This window comes from Marmota flaviventris, chromosome 2 (genome assembly GCF_047511675.1).
Source record: "Marmota flaviventris isolate mMarFla1 chromosome 2, mMarFla1.hap1, whole genome shotgun sequence".
NCBI lineage: Eukaryota > Metazoa > Chordata > Mammalia > Rodentia > Sciuridae > Marmota > Marmota flaviventris.
Genome location: NC_092499.1, coordinates 125,268,808 through 125,285,284, shown reverse-complemented (window position 1 = coordinate 125,285,284; position 16,477 = coordinate 125,268,808). Strand labels below are relative to the sequence as shown.

General features: G+C 38.2%; 1 protein-coding gene across 2 annotated transcripts in view; it reads left to right on the top strand.

Annotated features, from left to right (window-relative positions):
* Gabrg3 (gamma-aminobutyric acid type A receptor subunit gamma3) overlaps window positions 1–16,477 on the top strand; it is a 600,453-nt gene that overhangs the window by 514,913 nt on the left and 69,063 nt on the right. For both annotated transcript variants that reach the window (XM_027926108.2, XM_071607344.1), the window contains one exon: window positions 15,308–15,445. In XM_027926108.2, coding sequence (XP_027781909.1) covers window positions 15,308–15,445 — 138 coding nt within the window. The remainder of the gene's footprint in view (window positions 1–15,307; window positions 15,446–16,477) is intronic.

Genomic DNA, 16,477 nt, shown 5'->3' with positions numbered 1-16,477 from the left:
TTGTATGACTCTAGTTTTTTATTTATTTATTTTTCTGGGAGTCTGTTGAATAATACATCTCAAATAATGATATAACAAGAGATAATGGGTAATTAAACTGTTTAAAATTTTAAAAAAGAAAATTCTTGCATTAAATTATTGGCTTTTAGAAAATCTACATATCAATTTACCTACCTACATATAAAATATCCTTTAATTTCTAGCTTATTGAGTGTTCTTAACATAAATGTATACTGCATTTTATCAAATGCCTTTTACTTTCAATGGAAATGAATGTATAATAGGTCATATTCATTAATTTTTCCTCTTTCATTCCTGCACAAATCCAACTAGGCTGCAATGTATTTAAAATAATGTGCTGATGGATTCTATTAACTAACATTTCATGTAAGATTTTGCATCAACATTTGCAAGTGAGATTGCTTCTCTTGTGCCTTGATTATCAGGCTGTATATAATTGTTATACTCACTATACAAAAATGTAATTAGGTAGATTTCCTACATTTACTGCTCTCTAGACTGGTGAAACAGCACCAACAGCATCTGATTGTTCAAGGTTTGGTAGAATTCCCTGCACAGCACTGGAGCCTGGTGTTTTCTCTCACATGTCCTCTTTTCTTAACCTTTTATTTTTCTTCTGTAAAACCTAGATTGTTTTGAAAGAAAATTTGAAAATATGGAAAGGGAGAGAAATACTCCTGTCTTAGAGAATTAGAATCAGCAAAGTGAGATGTTTTATGAGGGAAAATGCTATCTCATCTTAAAATGGTGTTGTTTGTTGATTCTGATTGTATTAAAGAAGGAGACTGTGAGCTTTCTGACAGATTTTCACCAGTCACTGAAACTGCAAATACCTGGCTCATAAATCAGTGATATTTTTATTTAATCTGTGAAATATTTGATAGAAAAAGCTAGTTGGCCAGTTGTTATTTTTCTTCTTTCCAATATCTAATTTTGCACATTTCATTATTGTTTAAGAAACAAGAAATGATTTCCATGTTTTCACCATAGGCAACTAAAACAAGTCAGGTGAGAAATAAGATTTACTAGGTTTCCAAAATGATCTATGATTATGACTAGGATTGAGATTTTCTGGTATACTTTAGAGAATATTATTCACAAAATTATAATTTAAATATTAGGTTATATCTCATGATGTGTGTCAAATAATGGTTAGAAATAATATACCTTAATTTTAATAAAAACTCAAGGCAATCATTAAGTAAATTCAGAATGGATGTGCTGAAGGTTTGAATAGGGCTAGTCCCCACCAAAACTCTATCTGAGGCTCGGTACTCAATGTGGTAGTGTTGGAGTTGATGCCTGTAAGAGGTAATTAAGTTCTTAGAGGGTTTAATGCTTTTCTTGAGGGGATGAGTTCTAGCTCTCATAGGATTGAACTGGTAACCTTGAGAGAGGGTTTAAAAAGCAAGATTAGATTCTTGTCTTACTCTTTTCCTTCTTCTCTCGCCATGAGATCTCTTAAAACTTTGTAGCTCACTGCTCTTGCTCGTGCTCCCACAGTGTGATACTATTTGCCTGATGTAAGAGCCTCACCAGAAGTCAATGTCAGCACCAGGCTCTTGAACTTTCAGAACTGTGAGCTAAATAAATCTCTTTTCTTCATAAAGTACCCAATATCAAACTTTTTGTTACAGCTACACACACACACACACACACACACACAGATGATATGGAGGGGTTGAAGTCTTTCTCTTATATGTCTTAGATATTTTTCAATATTGTTTCTAGCTTCAAGACATTTTTACATTCAGCCATAGAACAGGTAATTTCAGGCTGCCATTCGCCTGCGGCTTGCAGACAGATTGCTAGGGTTCAGTGCCTGGGGGCTTCTTAGAACCTGATCTTATCGGAGCAAAACCGAGCGCAGGGCGGCCAAGTTCCGGCTCCCGGAACCGCCCTGGCCCAGGGCTGGGGAGCCTGCGGAGGCTGCTTCTTGGACCCTGCTCCTATCAGAGCATACACCAAGCACTAAGCGGCCGAATTCCGGCTCCCGGAACTGAGCCCGCGGGGACTGCTTCTTGGAGCCTACTCTTATCGGAGCTTACACCGAGCACAGAGCGGCCGAGTTCCGGCTCCCTGAACTTCCCTGGCCCAGGGCTAGGAGCCCACGGAAACTGCTTCTCGGTCCGGGTCCTGCTGAGGGCCGGTCAAGACTCACCCGTTGCTTTGGTTGCCCAGCAAGGGGAACGAAATGCTGCCATTCACATAGGATACCAACATGGCAGAGATCTGATGTCATCAGAAAGCGGCGGAGGAGAGAACTTCATCAATACCAGCGGCGACAGAAACAGTTGGTCTACTGGTAGGGGGGGTGAGGCACAGACACCCGAGTCTCCTCAATTTGTCGTCGAGCCAGAGGGGAGGAGCTGGGCCGCCGCCAGCGCCCAGAGCAGGCCCAGCGGCTCGCCAGCGTGGTGACCGCGTGACCCCAATTGGAGAGGGGGCGGAGCGGAGCCGCCACTCGCACCCGCAAGGTGGGCAGATCCGCGACCCAGTGGTACATGGGCGTGGTAGGAGGGGCAGGGCAGAGCCACCGCCCGCTCTTGCAAGGTAAACAGACCTGTCACAGACTGGCGGGTCAGGCCCAGTGGCCTGCCAGTGTGGTACACACGTCACCCCAACTGGAGTAGAGGCAGAGCAGATCCTTCTCCCACGCCCGGATCAGGCCCTGCCGGTGTGGTGGCCACGTGACCCCAATTGGAGTGGGGGCAGAGCGAAACCGCCACCCGTGCCCGCAGGGTGAGCAGACCTGTGACCAACCTGCAGATCAGGCCCAGGGGTCCGCAGGCGTGGTAGGAGGGGCAGGGCAGATCCGCCGCCCGCGCCTCCAAGGTAGGCAGACCTGCGACAGACCGGCGGATCAGGCCCAGGAGCCTGCCGGAGTGGTACACACACCACCCTAATTGGAGTAGGGGCAGAGCAGAGTCGCCGCCCGTGCCAGGAACAGGCCCAGCGACCTGCAGGCGGGGTAGTCACGACACCCCAATTGGAGTAGGGGCAGAGCAGAGCCGCCACCCGTGCCCGAAAGGTGGGCAGATCTGTGACCGACCAGCGGGACAGGCCCAGTGGCCTGCCGGTACGACAGACACGTCACCCCATTTGGAGTAGGGGCAGAGTAGAGCCGCCGCCCTCGCCTGCAGGGTAGGCAAACCTGCAACCGACCGGCGGATCAGGCCCGGTGGCCTGCCGGCGTGGTACACTCGTCACCCCAATTGTAGTAGGGGCAGAACAGAGCCGCCGCCAGCACCCAGAACAGGCCCAGTGACCTGCCGGCGTGGTAGCCACGACACCCCAATTGGAATAAGGAGAGAGCAGAGCCGCTGCCCGCGCCTGCAGGAAAGATACGCAAGCAGTATGAAAAGACAAGGAAAGAAAGGACCACAAGCAATGCAGGTCAACGCAACTTTAGAAGAGGTAACAGCTGCAGCAGATGGAATGTCAGATAAAGAATTCAGGATATACATGCTTCAGATGATCTGGAGTATCAAGGAAGACATTAGACAGCAAAATCAGACAATGAAAGATCACTTCGACAATGAATTACGCAAACAAATCCAGGAAGCAAAGGATCAACTATACAGGGAGATATAGGTTATAAAAAACAAACAAACAGAAATCCTAGAAATGCAGGAAGCAATAAACCAACTTAAAAACTCAATGGAGAATACTACCAGCAGAGTAGAACACTTAGAAGATAGAACATCAGACAATGAAGACAAAGTATTTCAACTTGAAAAGAACATAGACAGCTCAGCAAGACTGTTAAGAAACCATGAGCAGAACATCCAAGAAATATGGGATAACATTAAGAGACCAAACTTAAGAGTCATTGGGATACAGGAAAGTACAGAGCTCCAAACCAAAGGAATGAGCAGTCTATTCAATGAAATAATATGAGAAAACTTCCCAGACTTGAAGAATGAGACAGAATCCCAAATCCTAGAAGCCTACAGGACGCCGAATGTGCAAAATCATAAGAGATCCACACCTAGACACATTATAATGAAGATGCCCAACATACAGAATAAGGAGAGAATTTTAAAAGCTACAAGAGAAAGGAAGCAGATTACATTTAGGGGTAAGCCAATCAGGATAACAGCTGATCTTTCAACACAGACTCTGAAAGCTAGAAGATCCTGGAATAACATATTTCAAACACTGAAAGAAAATGGGTTCCAACCAAGAATTGTGTATCCAGCGAAATTAAGCTTCAGGATGGAAGATGAAATTAAAACCTTCCACGATAAACAAAAGTTTAAAGAATTCGCAGCTAGAAAACCATCTCTTCAAAACATCCTTGGCAAAACATTACAGGAAGAGGAAATGGAAAATAACAATGAAAACCAACAGTGGGAGGTAGGACAGTAAAGGGGGGGAAAATAATCAAAGAGGAAAACAAACCATGTTTAGTAACAGAAATAAACAAATATGGCTGGAAGAACAACCCATATCTCAATAATAACCCTAAATGTTAATGGCTTAAACTCACCAATTAAGAGACACAGGCTAGTAGAATGGATCACAAAACAAGACCCAACAATATGCTGCCTACAGGAGACGCATTTGATAGGAAAAGACATACATAGGCTGAAGGTGAAAGGTTGGGAAAAATCATATCACTCATATGGACTTCGGAAACAAGCAGGAGTGTCCATACTCATATCAAATAAAATAGATTTCAAGCCAAAGTTAATCAAAAGGGATAAAGAGGGACACTACATACTGCTTAAGGGAACCATACACCAACAAGACATAACAATCATAAATATTTATGCCCCAAACAATGGTGCAGCTATGTTCGTCAAACAAACTCTTCTCAAGTTCAAGAGTCTAATAGACCACCATACCATAATCATGGGAGACTTCAACACACCTCTCTCGCCACTGGACAGATCTTCCAAACAAAAGTTGAATAAGGAAACTATAGAACTCAATAACACAATTAATAAACTAGACTTAATTGACATATATAGAGTATACCACCCAACATCAAGCAGTTATACTTTTTTCTCAGCAGCACATGGATCCTTCTCAAAAATAGATCATATATTATGTCACAGGGCAACTCTTAGACAATATAAAGGAGTAGAGATAATACCATGCATCTTATCTGATCATAATGGAATGAAACTGAAAATCAACGATAAAAGAAGGAAGGAAAAAGCATACATCACTTGGAGAATGAACAATAGGTTACTGAATGATCAATGGGTTATAGAAGACATCAAGGAGGAAATTAAAAAATTCTTAGAGATAAATGAAAACACAGACACAACATATCGGAATCTATGGGACACATTGAAAGCAGTTTAAGAGGAAAATTCATTGCTTGGAGTTCATTCCTTAAAAAAAGAAAAAACCAACAAATAAATGATCTCATACTTCATCTCAAAATCCTTGAAAAAGAAGAGCAAAACAACAGCAAAAGAAGTAGAAGGCAAGAAATAATTAAAATCAGAGCTGAAATTAATGAAATCGAAACAAAAGAAACAATTGAAAAAATTGACAAAACTAAAAGTTGGTTCTTTGAAAAAATAAACAAAATCGGCAGACCCTTAGCCATGCTAGTGAAGAGAAGAAGAGAGAGAACTCAAATTACTAGCATACGGGATGAAAAAGGCAATATCACAACAGACACTTCAGAAATACAGAAGATAATCAAAAATTATTTTGAATCCTTATACTCCAATAAATTAGAAGATAGTGAAGGCATAGATAAATTTCTTAAGTCATATGATCTGCCCAGATTGAGTGAGGAGGATATAGACAACCTAAACAGACCAATATCAATTGAGGAAATAGAAGAAACCATCAAAAGACTACCAACTAAGAAAAGCCCAGGACCGGATGGGTATACAGCAGAGTTTTACAAAATCTTTAAAGAGGAACTAATACCAATACTTTTCAAGCTACTTCAGGAAATAGAAAAAGAGGGAGAACTTCCAAATTCATTCTATGAGGCCAACATCACCCTGATACCTAAATCAGACAAGGACACTTCAAAGAAAGAAAACTACAGACCAATATCTCTAATGAACCTAGATGCAAAAATCCTCAATAAAATTCTGGCTAATCGGATACAAAATCATATCAAAAAAATTGTGCACCATGATCAAGTAGGATTCATCCCTGGGATGCAAGGCTGGTTCAATATATGGAAATCAATAAATGTTATTCACCACATCAATAGACTTAAAAATAAGAACCATATGATCATCTCGATAGATGCAGAAAAAGCATTCGACAAAGTACAGCATCCCTTTATGTTGAAAACTCTAGAAAAACTAGGGATAACAGGAACATACCTCAATATTGTAAAAGCAATCTATGCTAAGCCTCAGGCTAGCATCATTCTGAATGGAGAAAAACTGAAGGCATTCCCTCTAAAATCTGGAACAAGACAGGGATGCCCTCTCTCTCCACTTCTGTTCAACATAGTTCTCGAAACACTGGCCAGAGCAATTAGACAGACGAAAGAAATTAAAGGCATAAAAATAGGAAAAGAAGAACTTAAATTATCACTATTTGCAGTAGACATGATTCTATACCTAGCAGACCCAAAAGGGTCTACCAAGAAACTATTAGAGCTAATAAATGAATTCAGCAAAGTGGCAGGATATAAAATCAACACGCATAAATCAAAGGCATTCCTGTATATCAGCGACAAATCCTCTGAAATGGAAATGAGGACAACCACTCCATTCACAATATCTTCAAAAAAAATAAAATACTTGGGAATCAACCTAACAAAAGAGGTGAAAGATTTATACAATGAAAACTACAGAACCCTAAAGAGAGAAATAGAAGAAGTTCTTAGAAGATGGAAAAATATACCCTGTTCATGGATAGGCAGAACTAACATCATCAAAATGGCGATATTACCAAAAGTTCTCTATAGGTTTAATGCAATGCCAATCAAAATCCCAATGGCATTTCTTGTAGAAATAGAGAAAGCAATCATGAAATTCATATGGAAAAATAAAAGACCCAGAATAGCAAAAACAATGCTAAGCAGGAAGTGTGAATCAGGCGGTATAGCGATACCAGACTTCAAACTATACTACAGAGCAATAGTAACAAAAACAGCATGGTACTGGTACCAAAACAGGCGGGTGGACCAATGGTACAGAATAGAGGACACAGAAACCAATCCACAAAACTACAACTATCTTATATTTGATAAAGGGGCTAAAAGCATGCAATGGAGGAAGGATAGCATCTTCAACAAATGGTGCTGGGAAAACTGGAAATCCATATGCAACAGAATGAAACTGAATCCCTTTCTCTCGCCATGCACAAAAGTTAATTCAAAATGGATCAAGGAGCTTGATATCAAATTAGAAACACGCCATCTGATAGAAGAAAAAGTTGGCTACAATCTACATACTGTGGGGTCGGGCTCCAAATTCCTCAATAGGACACCCATAGCACAAAAGTTAATAACTAGAATCAACAAATGGGACTTACTCAAACTAAAAAGTTTTTTTCTCAGCAAAAGAAACAATAAGAGAGGTAAATAGGGAGCCTACACCCTGGGAACAAATCTTTACTCCTCACACTTCAGATAGAGCCCTAATATCCAGAGTATACAAAGAACTCAAAAAATTAGACAATAAGAGAACAAACAACCCAATCAACAAATGGGCCAAGGACCTGAACAGACACTTCTCAGAGGAGGACATACAGTCAATCAACAAGTACATGAAAAAATGCTCACCATCTCTAGCTGTCAGAGAAATGCAAATCAAAACCACCCTAAGATACCATCTCACTCCAGTAAGATTGGCAGCCATTATGAAGTCAAACAACAACAAGTACTGGTGAGGATGTGGGGAAAAGGGTACACTTGTACATTGCTGGTGGGACTGCAGATTGGTGCAGCCAATTTGGAAAGCAGTATGGAGATTTCTTGGAAAGCTGGGAATGGAGCCACCATTTGACCCAGCTATTCCCCTTCTTGGTCTATTCCCTAAAGACCTAAAAAGAGCATGCTACAGGGACACTGCTACATCGATGTTCATAGCAGCACAATTCACATTAGCAAGACTGTGGAACCAACCTAGATGCCCTTCAATAGACGAATGGATAAAAAAAATGTGGCATTTATACACAATGGAGTATTACTCTGCATTAAAAAATGACAAAATCATAGAATTTGCAGGGAAATGGATGGCATTAGAGCAGATTATGCTAAGTGAAGCTAGCCAATCCCTAAAAAACAAATGCCAAATGTCTTCTTTGATATAAGGAGAGTAACTAAGATCAGAGTAGGGACAAAGAGCAGGAGAAGAAGATTAACATTTAACAGGGATGAGAGGTGGGAGGGAAAGGGGGAGAGAAGGGAAATTGCATGGAAATGGAAGGAGACCCTCAGGGTTATACAGTGGAGGGGGTAGAGAGAGAGGACGGGAGGGGAGGGGAGAGGTGGGGAGGGGGGAGGGTGGAGGATGGGAAAGGCAGCGGAGCACAACAGACACTAGTATGGCAATATGTAAATCAACGGATGTGTAACTGATGTGATTCTGCAATCTGTGTATGGGGTGAAGGTGGGAGTTCATAACCCACTTGAATCAAAGTGTGGAATGTGATATGTCAAGAAATTTGTAATGTTTTGAACAACCAACAATAAAAAATTAAAAAAAAAATAGCAGTATAGAAAAAAAAAAGACATTTTTAAAAATGCTTTGTTTTAGGGACTCCACACAGAGGGTCTGAAGATGAGCTTCCTCATCATCAGAGCCAGGGAGTGAGACTGAGGAGAAGGTGCTTCCACTTTGAGCATACTTCCTGGTGTGAATATCAGTAATACTCCCACAATGTGAGACCAGTCAGATAAACTGATGCACAAGAATAGGAATTACCTTTGCTGATAAGAAAACTTTATTTTTCTAACCACAGGCATTATCTCTAAAAACTGACACATAGTATTTGTTTATATCACAAAAAATGGACAATTAATAAGGACAGTATTGATCAAAATAACCTCAGAATGACTAATAAAATAAATATAAAAATGAGTTGGTCTGTATCTGTAGTCCTTGCTACTTGAAAAGTGGAACAGGGAGGATTACTTGAGCCAGGAGTTCAAGGTAAGCCTGAGTTGCATAGTGAGATCTGGCCTCAAAAAATTTACTAATTAATAAAATAATTGCAATCAAATTTTGGAAATATTTATCTGAGCATGTTTTAAGGAAATGTTACTTACACATAATATAAGATGAATGTAAACATGAACGATGACTTTCATACAAAAATTTTAGAGTTCAGCGTATCAAAAATACAGTAAAAATCCCAGGAAAGAGGAAACAAATAAAAATGGAAATCCGTCTCTAATCATTCAAAATTACTAACAAAAAGCTCCAGGACCTTTAGAAGGACCCATGCAAGTGAGGTCTCTATGGTCCAAGTTTTGTTGGCTCTGTGGTTTATCTATTTCTGCTCCAAGGCATTTTCTTCCTTGGTTGGCTCATCCTTGGCTATGAAGCTTTCTTGGGAGTAGGAAGTGTTTTATAAAATGTCCTTCAAAGAACAAAGGTGTTTATTCCAAGTCTTTGGGGAAAATATGGTTGACTGGCTATTTTGTAATGCACTGACAATTCTTAGTAAGGTTCTTTTGAAAGAACTACCATTATCTGCATTTCCACAAAGATCAAAACCATAAGCCCTTGGGAAGACAATCCCTTCACTGCTTTTGAGAAAAATGGATTTAGTGACTGATGTGTTCTATGAAAAATATGTAGTTTGAAGGAAATTCTTTATAAGCTGAGGAGCATGGATATTGGGAACATCACAATGAGAAGAAAAAATGAGACCAGCAGGTGAAGAAATAGATCAAACTTTCTATTCTGGCTCTTCCTTAGATGCATATTCAGTGTCTTTGTGCCTCATCTTCCATATCTATAAAATGGGGACATTAGTGCCTATGTCATTAGGATAATTGTGGGACTTACTGTACAGAAACACCTTGGAGGAGGTCCTGAACTGCAATTGCAGTTAAATATACAACAATATGATGAAGATGATTTTGATGGTGATGAGACAATGGTGGTCTTATGGTGATGATGAAAGTCATGAAGATGAGGATGATGATGGTGGTGATGGTAATAAAGATGTTATTGTTGATGATGATGATGATGATGGTGATGGTGACAATGGCAAAGGTTGAAAGAAAAAGACAAAGCATTTAAGGAATAGTTGTGACTGATTATTTGTTGATCACTGAATTATTATGAACGATGGGTAAATCAAATGGGCCCAGGCTTAAAAATGAGAATAATAATGTAAAAGCAATAACATCAACATAGAATTATCCAAAAATCAGTGGACATTCATTGGAGTTTAGAATCTACAAAATCAGTCTGGGATAATCACTTATCAAATAAGAAGCAGGAAGAAAAACACTATAAACAAACCCCAGGAACAACAAAAAACCCTGGAATGCAGGAAGGGATATGATATCAAAGTTATCAAAATATATTTTCTAAAATGTTTACTTCACAACAAAATATTTACAAAACGTGAAAACAATAACAACAAAAAAAACTTGTGGCACATACATAGGGGAAAGTCCTGTAATAGATATTATCATTGATGAATCCATGACATTGATATATTAGAAAAAAGTTTTAAATACACTAGCTTAAATACACTCAAATAACTAAAAGAAATCATGTCTAAAGAATTCAATGAGAGTATGACAAAATATCTCACAAAATAAGTGAAATCAGTGAAAAGACAAACAACTTTTAGAAGAACCCAATAGAAATTCTGGAATTGAAAAGTACAATGTCTAAAGTAGAAAACACACTAGCTGAGCATAATAACAATCTGAGAAGACAGAAGGAAGGATCAGAAAACTTGAAGATAGGATAACAGAGATTGCCCAGTGAAAGCAATTGCCCAGTGGAAAGCGAATAGAGAAAAATGCACAGAAACTCACATATCTGTCTGTGGCACATTATAAAGCCTATCAACAACCACATAATGGAAGTCTCAGACAAGAACAGGGCAATAGGTCCAAAACTATTTGAAGGCCCAAAATTATTTGAAGAAATAATGACCAAGAATTTGACAAAAACAGTCTGTTAATCCAAGATACTTAAGGAACTTGAATGAACTTTTGAGATTGATATTTATACATCATAGTCAAGTTAATAATGTTAAAGTCAAGGATGAAAAAAACTGAAAACAGCAAGACAAAAGCAATGTATCACAAGTAATTTGAAACATAATTAACAAGAGATTTCTCCCTAGAAACTAGGGAGGCCATAAGACTATTAAATGACATTTCAAACTGTCAAAAGAAAATTACTGTTAACCAATAATTTTATTCTTGGCAAATCTTTCCTTCAAAAATGAAAAGGATGATATCAAAACACCAGCTACATCCACACAAAAGCTTGTGCATGCATGTTTAAAACAGCTGTATTCATAATTGCCCAAATTTAAAGCAACCAAGGTGTCCTTAAGTATGTGAATAGATAAATATAATGTGGTACATCCAGAAAATGGAATATTATTCAACATTAAAAGAAATAGGCATTCAGGCCATGAAAAAATATGAAAGAAACTTAAATACATATTACTAATAAACCAAACATGAAATAGCCTCACACTTATGAGTTCAACTATATGATATTATAGAAAAACAAAATTATGAAGGAAATAAAAATACCAGTGGTTTCCAGTGGTAAAGGGTGGAGGGTGGGATGAATAAATGAAACATAGAGCACATGTAGGTCAGTGAAACTACTCTGTAGGATATTATAATGGTGGATACATGTCATTATGCTTTTGTCCAAACCCAAAGAATAGACAACAAGAATGAATTCTAATCTAAAACTATGGACTCTGGTTGAGTCCACATGTCACTGTAGTCTCATCATGTGTTAACAAGTGTAACCACTCTGATAAAGGAAGTTGATAGTGGAAAGGGGTGTGTGGGCTATCTCTGTAATTTTTGTTAGATTTCTGTGAACTTAGAAATTCTCCAGTATATAAAGTCAATTAAAAAGAAAAGGAAACCTGAAGATAGATTGTCAAATAAATGCATTAATCTGAATTAATTATATTAATATACATATATATTATAAATTTATCATTTTAACCATTTTACGTGCACAGAAGTGTGCACTTAAAATGGTTAAAATGGTAAATATATATATATATATATATATATATATATGTGTGTGTGTGTGTGTGTGTGTGTGTGTGTGTGTGTATGTATAATAACCACAATAAAAATATCCAGCTGCTTAAAAAAAAGATGAGCCAGAAAATGAGAGAAAATATTTGCAAACATATATCTAATAAAGGACTTGTAGTCAAAAATACATAAATAACTCTTAAAAGTCAACAATATAGAAACAACTTAATTTAAAATGAGCCAAAGATCTGAGCACCAAAAGAAGGCACATATGGCCAATAGAACCATGAAAATATACTCAATATTATCAGTTACTAGGGAAATGCAAAATGAAAAACAGTAAGACTCACCTCACACCCACTACAAATTTTATAATCAAAAACACAGACATTAATGAAGTGTTGGAGAGAATATGAAGAAATTGGAACCCTCCTATATCATTGGTAGGATTTTAAGGTGCAGCTATTTTTTAAAACAGTCTGGCAGTTTCTCAAAGTGTTAAACATAGAGTTAGGCTGACTCAACATTTCTACTCCTACGTGCATACCCAAGATAACAACACATATGGCAACACAGAATCTGATACACAAATGCTCATAACAGCACTATTCATAATAATGAAAGAGTGACTCCACCAAAATGTCTGTCAAAGATGAGTGAATAAACAAAAACGGTATATTCATACAATGAAATGTTTGGTGATAAATAAGAACAAAGCACTGATGTATGCTACAAGATGAGTGAACTTGAGCACATTAGGCTAAGTGAAAGAAGCCAATTACAGATTACGTGTTTATGATTCCATTTATATGAAGTGAACAGAATGGACAAGTCTATACAGACAAAATATATTAATGATTACCTGAGACTAGGTGAGTTTCAAGGTGGGTGTAGGGTGGGGAAATATGTAGTCACTGCTAATGGAGTTTGATTTTGGAGGGATAAAACTATTCCAATTTGGAGTATGATAATCGTTGCACCTCTCATAACATACTAAAAGCCACCAGATTGTGCACATTTAATGTGTGAATTACATCTCAGTAAAGTTATTTAAAAAATAAATTTAAAAGAATTGTAACATACAGTATCTTTTCTAAGTATGTCAGCCTATTAAGGATTTAAGTCAATCAGGACAATGGCAAATAGCCAAGTAAAATGTTTCATGACTACATAGAAATGCTTCAGTCTAAGTGTGAGAGCCTTGAGCTGCACCTCATCAAGTTAGGATAAAGTGTCCTGCTATGTTGACAGGGTAACACACAGAAAGTAGAGGTATGTCTGTGTTTCATTTCACTGTTTCAATGAAGGAGCCAACAATGTCAGGCAGAAAGGGGAAAACAATCAAGAAAGTAGATTGTAAGAGTTTTACAAACGTTTAACCAGCAATGTTCAACCACTTATTAATATTTTTGCATAATTATGTGTGCACCAGTGCTTTTTGTGTTCAGGATAACAAATGGTGTAAACACTTCTTCCTTCCAGAATCCTGACATCAGTGTCTATTGATTAGCAAAAGGCCAGTAATGCCAATACTGTTGGGTGTTGGGTAACAACTAGGACTGAGGCCTGCTCCTAGGAGTGAGGGGTTGAGCAGAACCAGCTGCAGAGCCTGGAGATAAGACAGAACTTCTAAAAGATTCACGCATACCAAGTCAGCCTTTTCAAACAGAGTGAATGGTGTTGTCCAAGTGTGATTCGTAGTTGGGAACCCACACATAGAAATGTAGTCAGGGAAGCAGGCAGTTAGCTGATGTCTAGCTCAGGCTTAGAAAGCCATGGAAACCTAGAACACCATCAGAAATGGGGCAGAGCAACAAAACCTGATGCCTCAGCTCTAGGAAGGTCACCAGTGCTAGGCCTAGGGCAACAGAAGCACCAGGATCTTGCTTCCAGGGGTAACTAACATTACAGGAATTATTCTCTGGAAGAGGTCAAAGTTTGCTAATCAAAACTGGAGACTAATCATATTAGCACTGACTTAGTTTTCTGTTGCTGTAAAAATTATCTGGAGCTGGATCATTTGGAAGAAAATAGATTTATTTAGCACAGTTCTGGTGGTTCAAGAGTATAGCCTCACTGTTTATTCAGCTTCTGGTGAGGTCCCCATGCTGCTTTAGATCATGAAAAACAGTAGAAAGAGGAGGTGGGAGTGTGGGAAAGAATCATATATGTGAGAGAAACAGGACGATACACTTTTATTAACAACCTATTCCTGCTAACTAATCCAGCCTCTTAAAGCTTGACTCCCTCCCCCAAGACTTAACCGGTCTTGAGAGAACATACCAGTCTTGAGAAAGACATTAATCTATTCATGAGGATAATACCCTATGACCTCCCATGAGTCCCCACCTCTTAAAGTACTGTTACACTGAGACCAAGTGACGGTATGGTGGAGTACCACCTCCAAACCATATCAAGCTCTGGGAGTCTGCTGATCTCTTGAATCTGGGAGTTATTGCCTTATGAAACTTACCATTCCTGGATTTATCTGGATGCCTAAAATTCTGGGAACGGGGGAAAGGTGGAAAGGTGTGATGAATGTGGGCCATGCAGTTAGATTTGTGGTGGCTGAGAGCCAGTGACATATTGACAGGCACTTTCACTCTTGAAAGGTCAAGTGTAGCCACTGGCTTTCCAAGGTTAAGACATGAAGACAGTGACCTCCCATTTACTGCATCCATGGACAATGGCCAGGCTTGTGGCTAAAGAACACCTTTCTGATCATGAAGATCTGCTCCAGGGTTAGGTGGCATTACCCTTTTGTTTGGAGTTTCCATGTCTCTGAAAAAAAATCTGGAGAACAAGCATGACCTAAAATTTTAAGTCCTGTTACATGAGCAGAATTAAAAGGGGAATGAAGTGAAGGGAGGGGGAATGGGAATAAGAAAGAAGTAGAATGAATCAGACATTACTTTCCTATATGCATATATGAACACACAATCAATGTAATTCCATATAATGTTCAACCAGAAGAACGGGAAGTTATACTCCATATATGTATAATATGTCAAAACACATTACACTAATGGGTAACTAATAAGAACAAATTTTTTTTAAAGGTGAGCAGAATTACAATTTGACATTAGCGATTTATAAACCTTCATCTCCAAGTGCTGATATCTTGGTCTATGTTTTTAGATGGCTACCCAAAAGAAGAAATGATTTATAGATGGAGAAAAAATTCAGTTGAGGCAGCTGACCAGAAATCATGGCGGCTTTATCAGTTTGACTTCATGGGCCTCAGAAACACCACGGAAATCGTGACAACTTCTGCAGGTAGGAATTAATTAAAAAGGTATAGCTCTCAAATAAATATTTTTTTACTTAATTTTTACCCCCCTGAGGTCTAAGGCTATATATAGTCAGCAACTTAATGTTGAATCCTTTCATGTGTATGTTTTCAACTAATTGTATTAGGGCGACCATGATACATACAAGTGATATCTGAGACAAAACAACTAATTCAAAAGTGAGAATATTTTATGTGCTTTAATTGGGATGACAGAGGGATAATTAGAATTGATTTATACTTTTGAATTGGAACTGTATCTGCATTGTTTATAAACCTAACTAAGATTTTCAATACCATATTTGTATAAACCAATTATACTAATGGTGAGAGTTCTGAAACTTTCCACATACATGATAAGAATCAAACACCACTGAGAACTTGCAAATAAAAGGAGCTGGTGTGAAATGTCATTTGAGTTTTTATTTCTAGCTTCTTCTTTTTATGGCCATTTCATCTTAAATTTTGAATTTCTTTTTTAATTGATTGAGCACAATAATTACCTACCAATTTTATTTTATTAAGTGATCATTTATGCATACTATAAAGCATGTAATTAGATGAAAAGAGACACTTTGCATATTAATATGTTTTAATTTTGATGTTTTATGTTTGTGTCTGCTTTTCATTTTGGGTATTTACTTATTCCTATGGCCCACTAGTTTGCAACTGATTGTATTTGGGCAGGATGTCAGGTGTAGTTTAAGGTTAGAGTCAACTTCTCTACAGATATTATTTGTTAATATGAGTAATTTGTTCACTTTTAAAATCCTATGATAATTTACTTCATTGATGACTAAATTAAGGTGTCAGATTTTACAACTAATTGTAAATATGCTTGAAGGACACTACAAATTCTTGGTACAATTGCAAAATAGAGATCCATTCATACATTAAGAATGGTCCTGACAAAGCTACCTGATCAAAGAAGAAAACCAAAGATTTCCTATGGTTGTCATGATGGTGAAGTTGTGGGATCTATATTTAAATATTTAACAATGACAGGGTTAGAAGAAGAT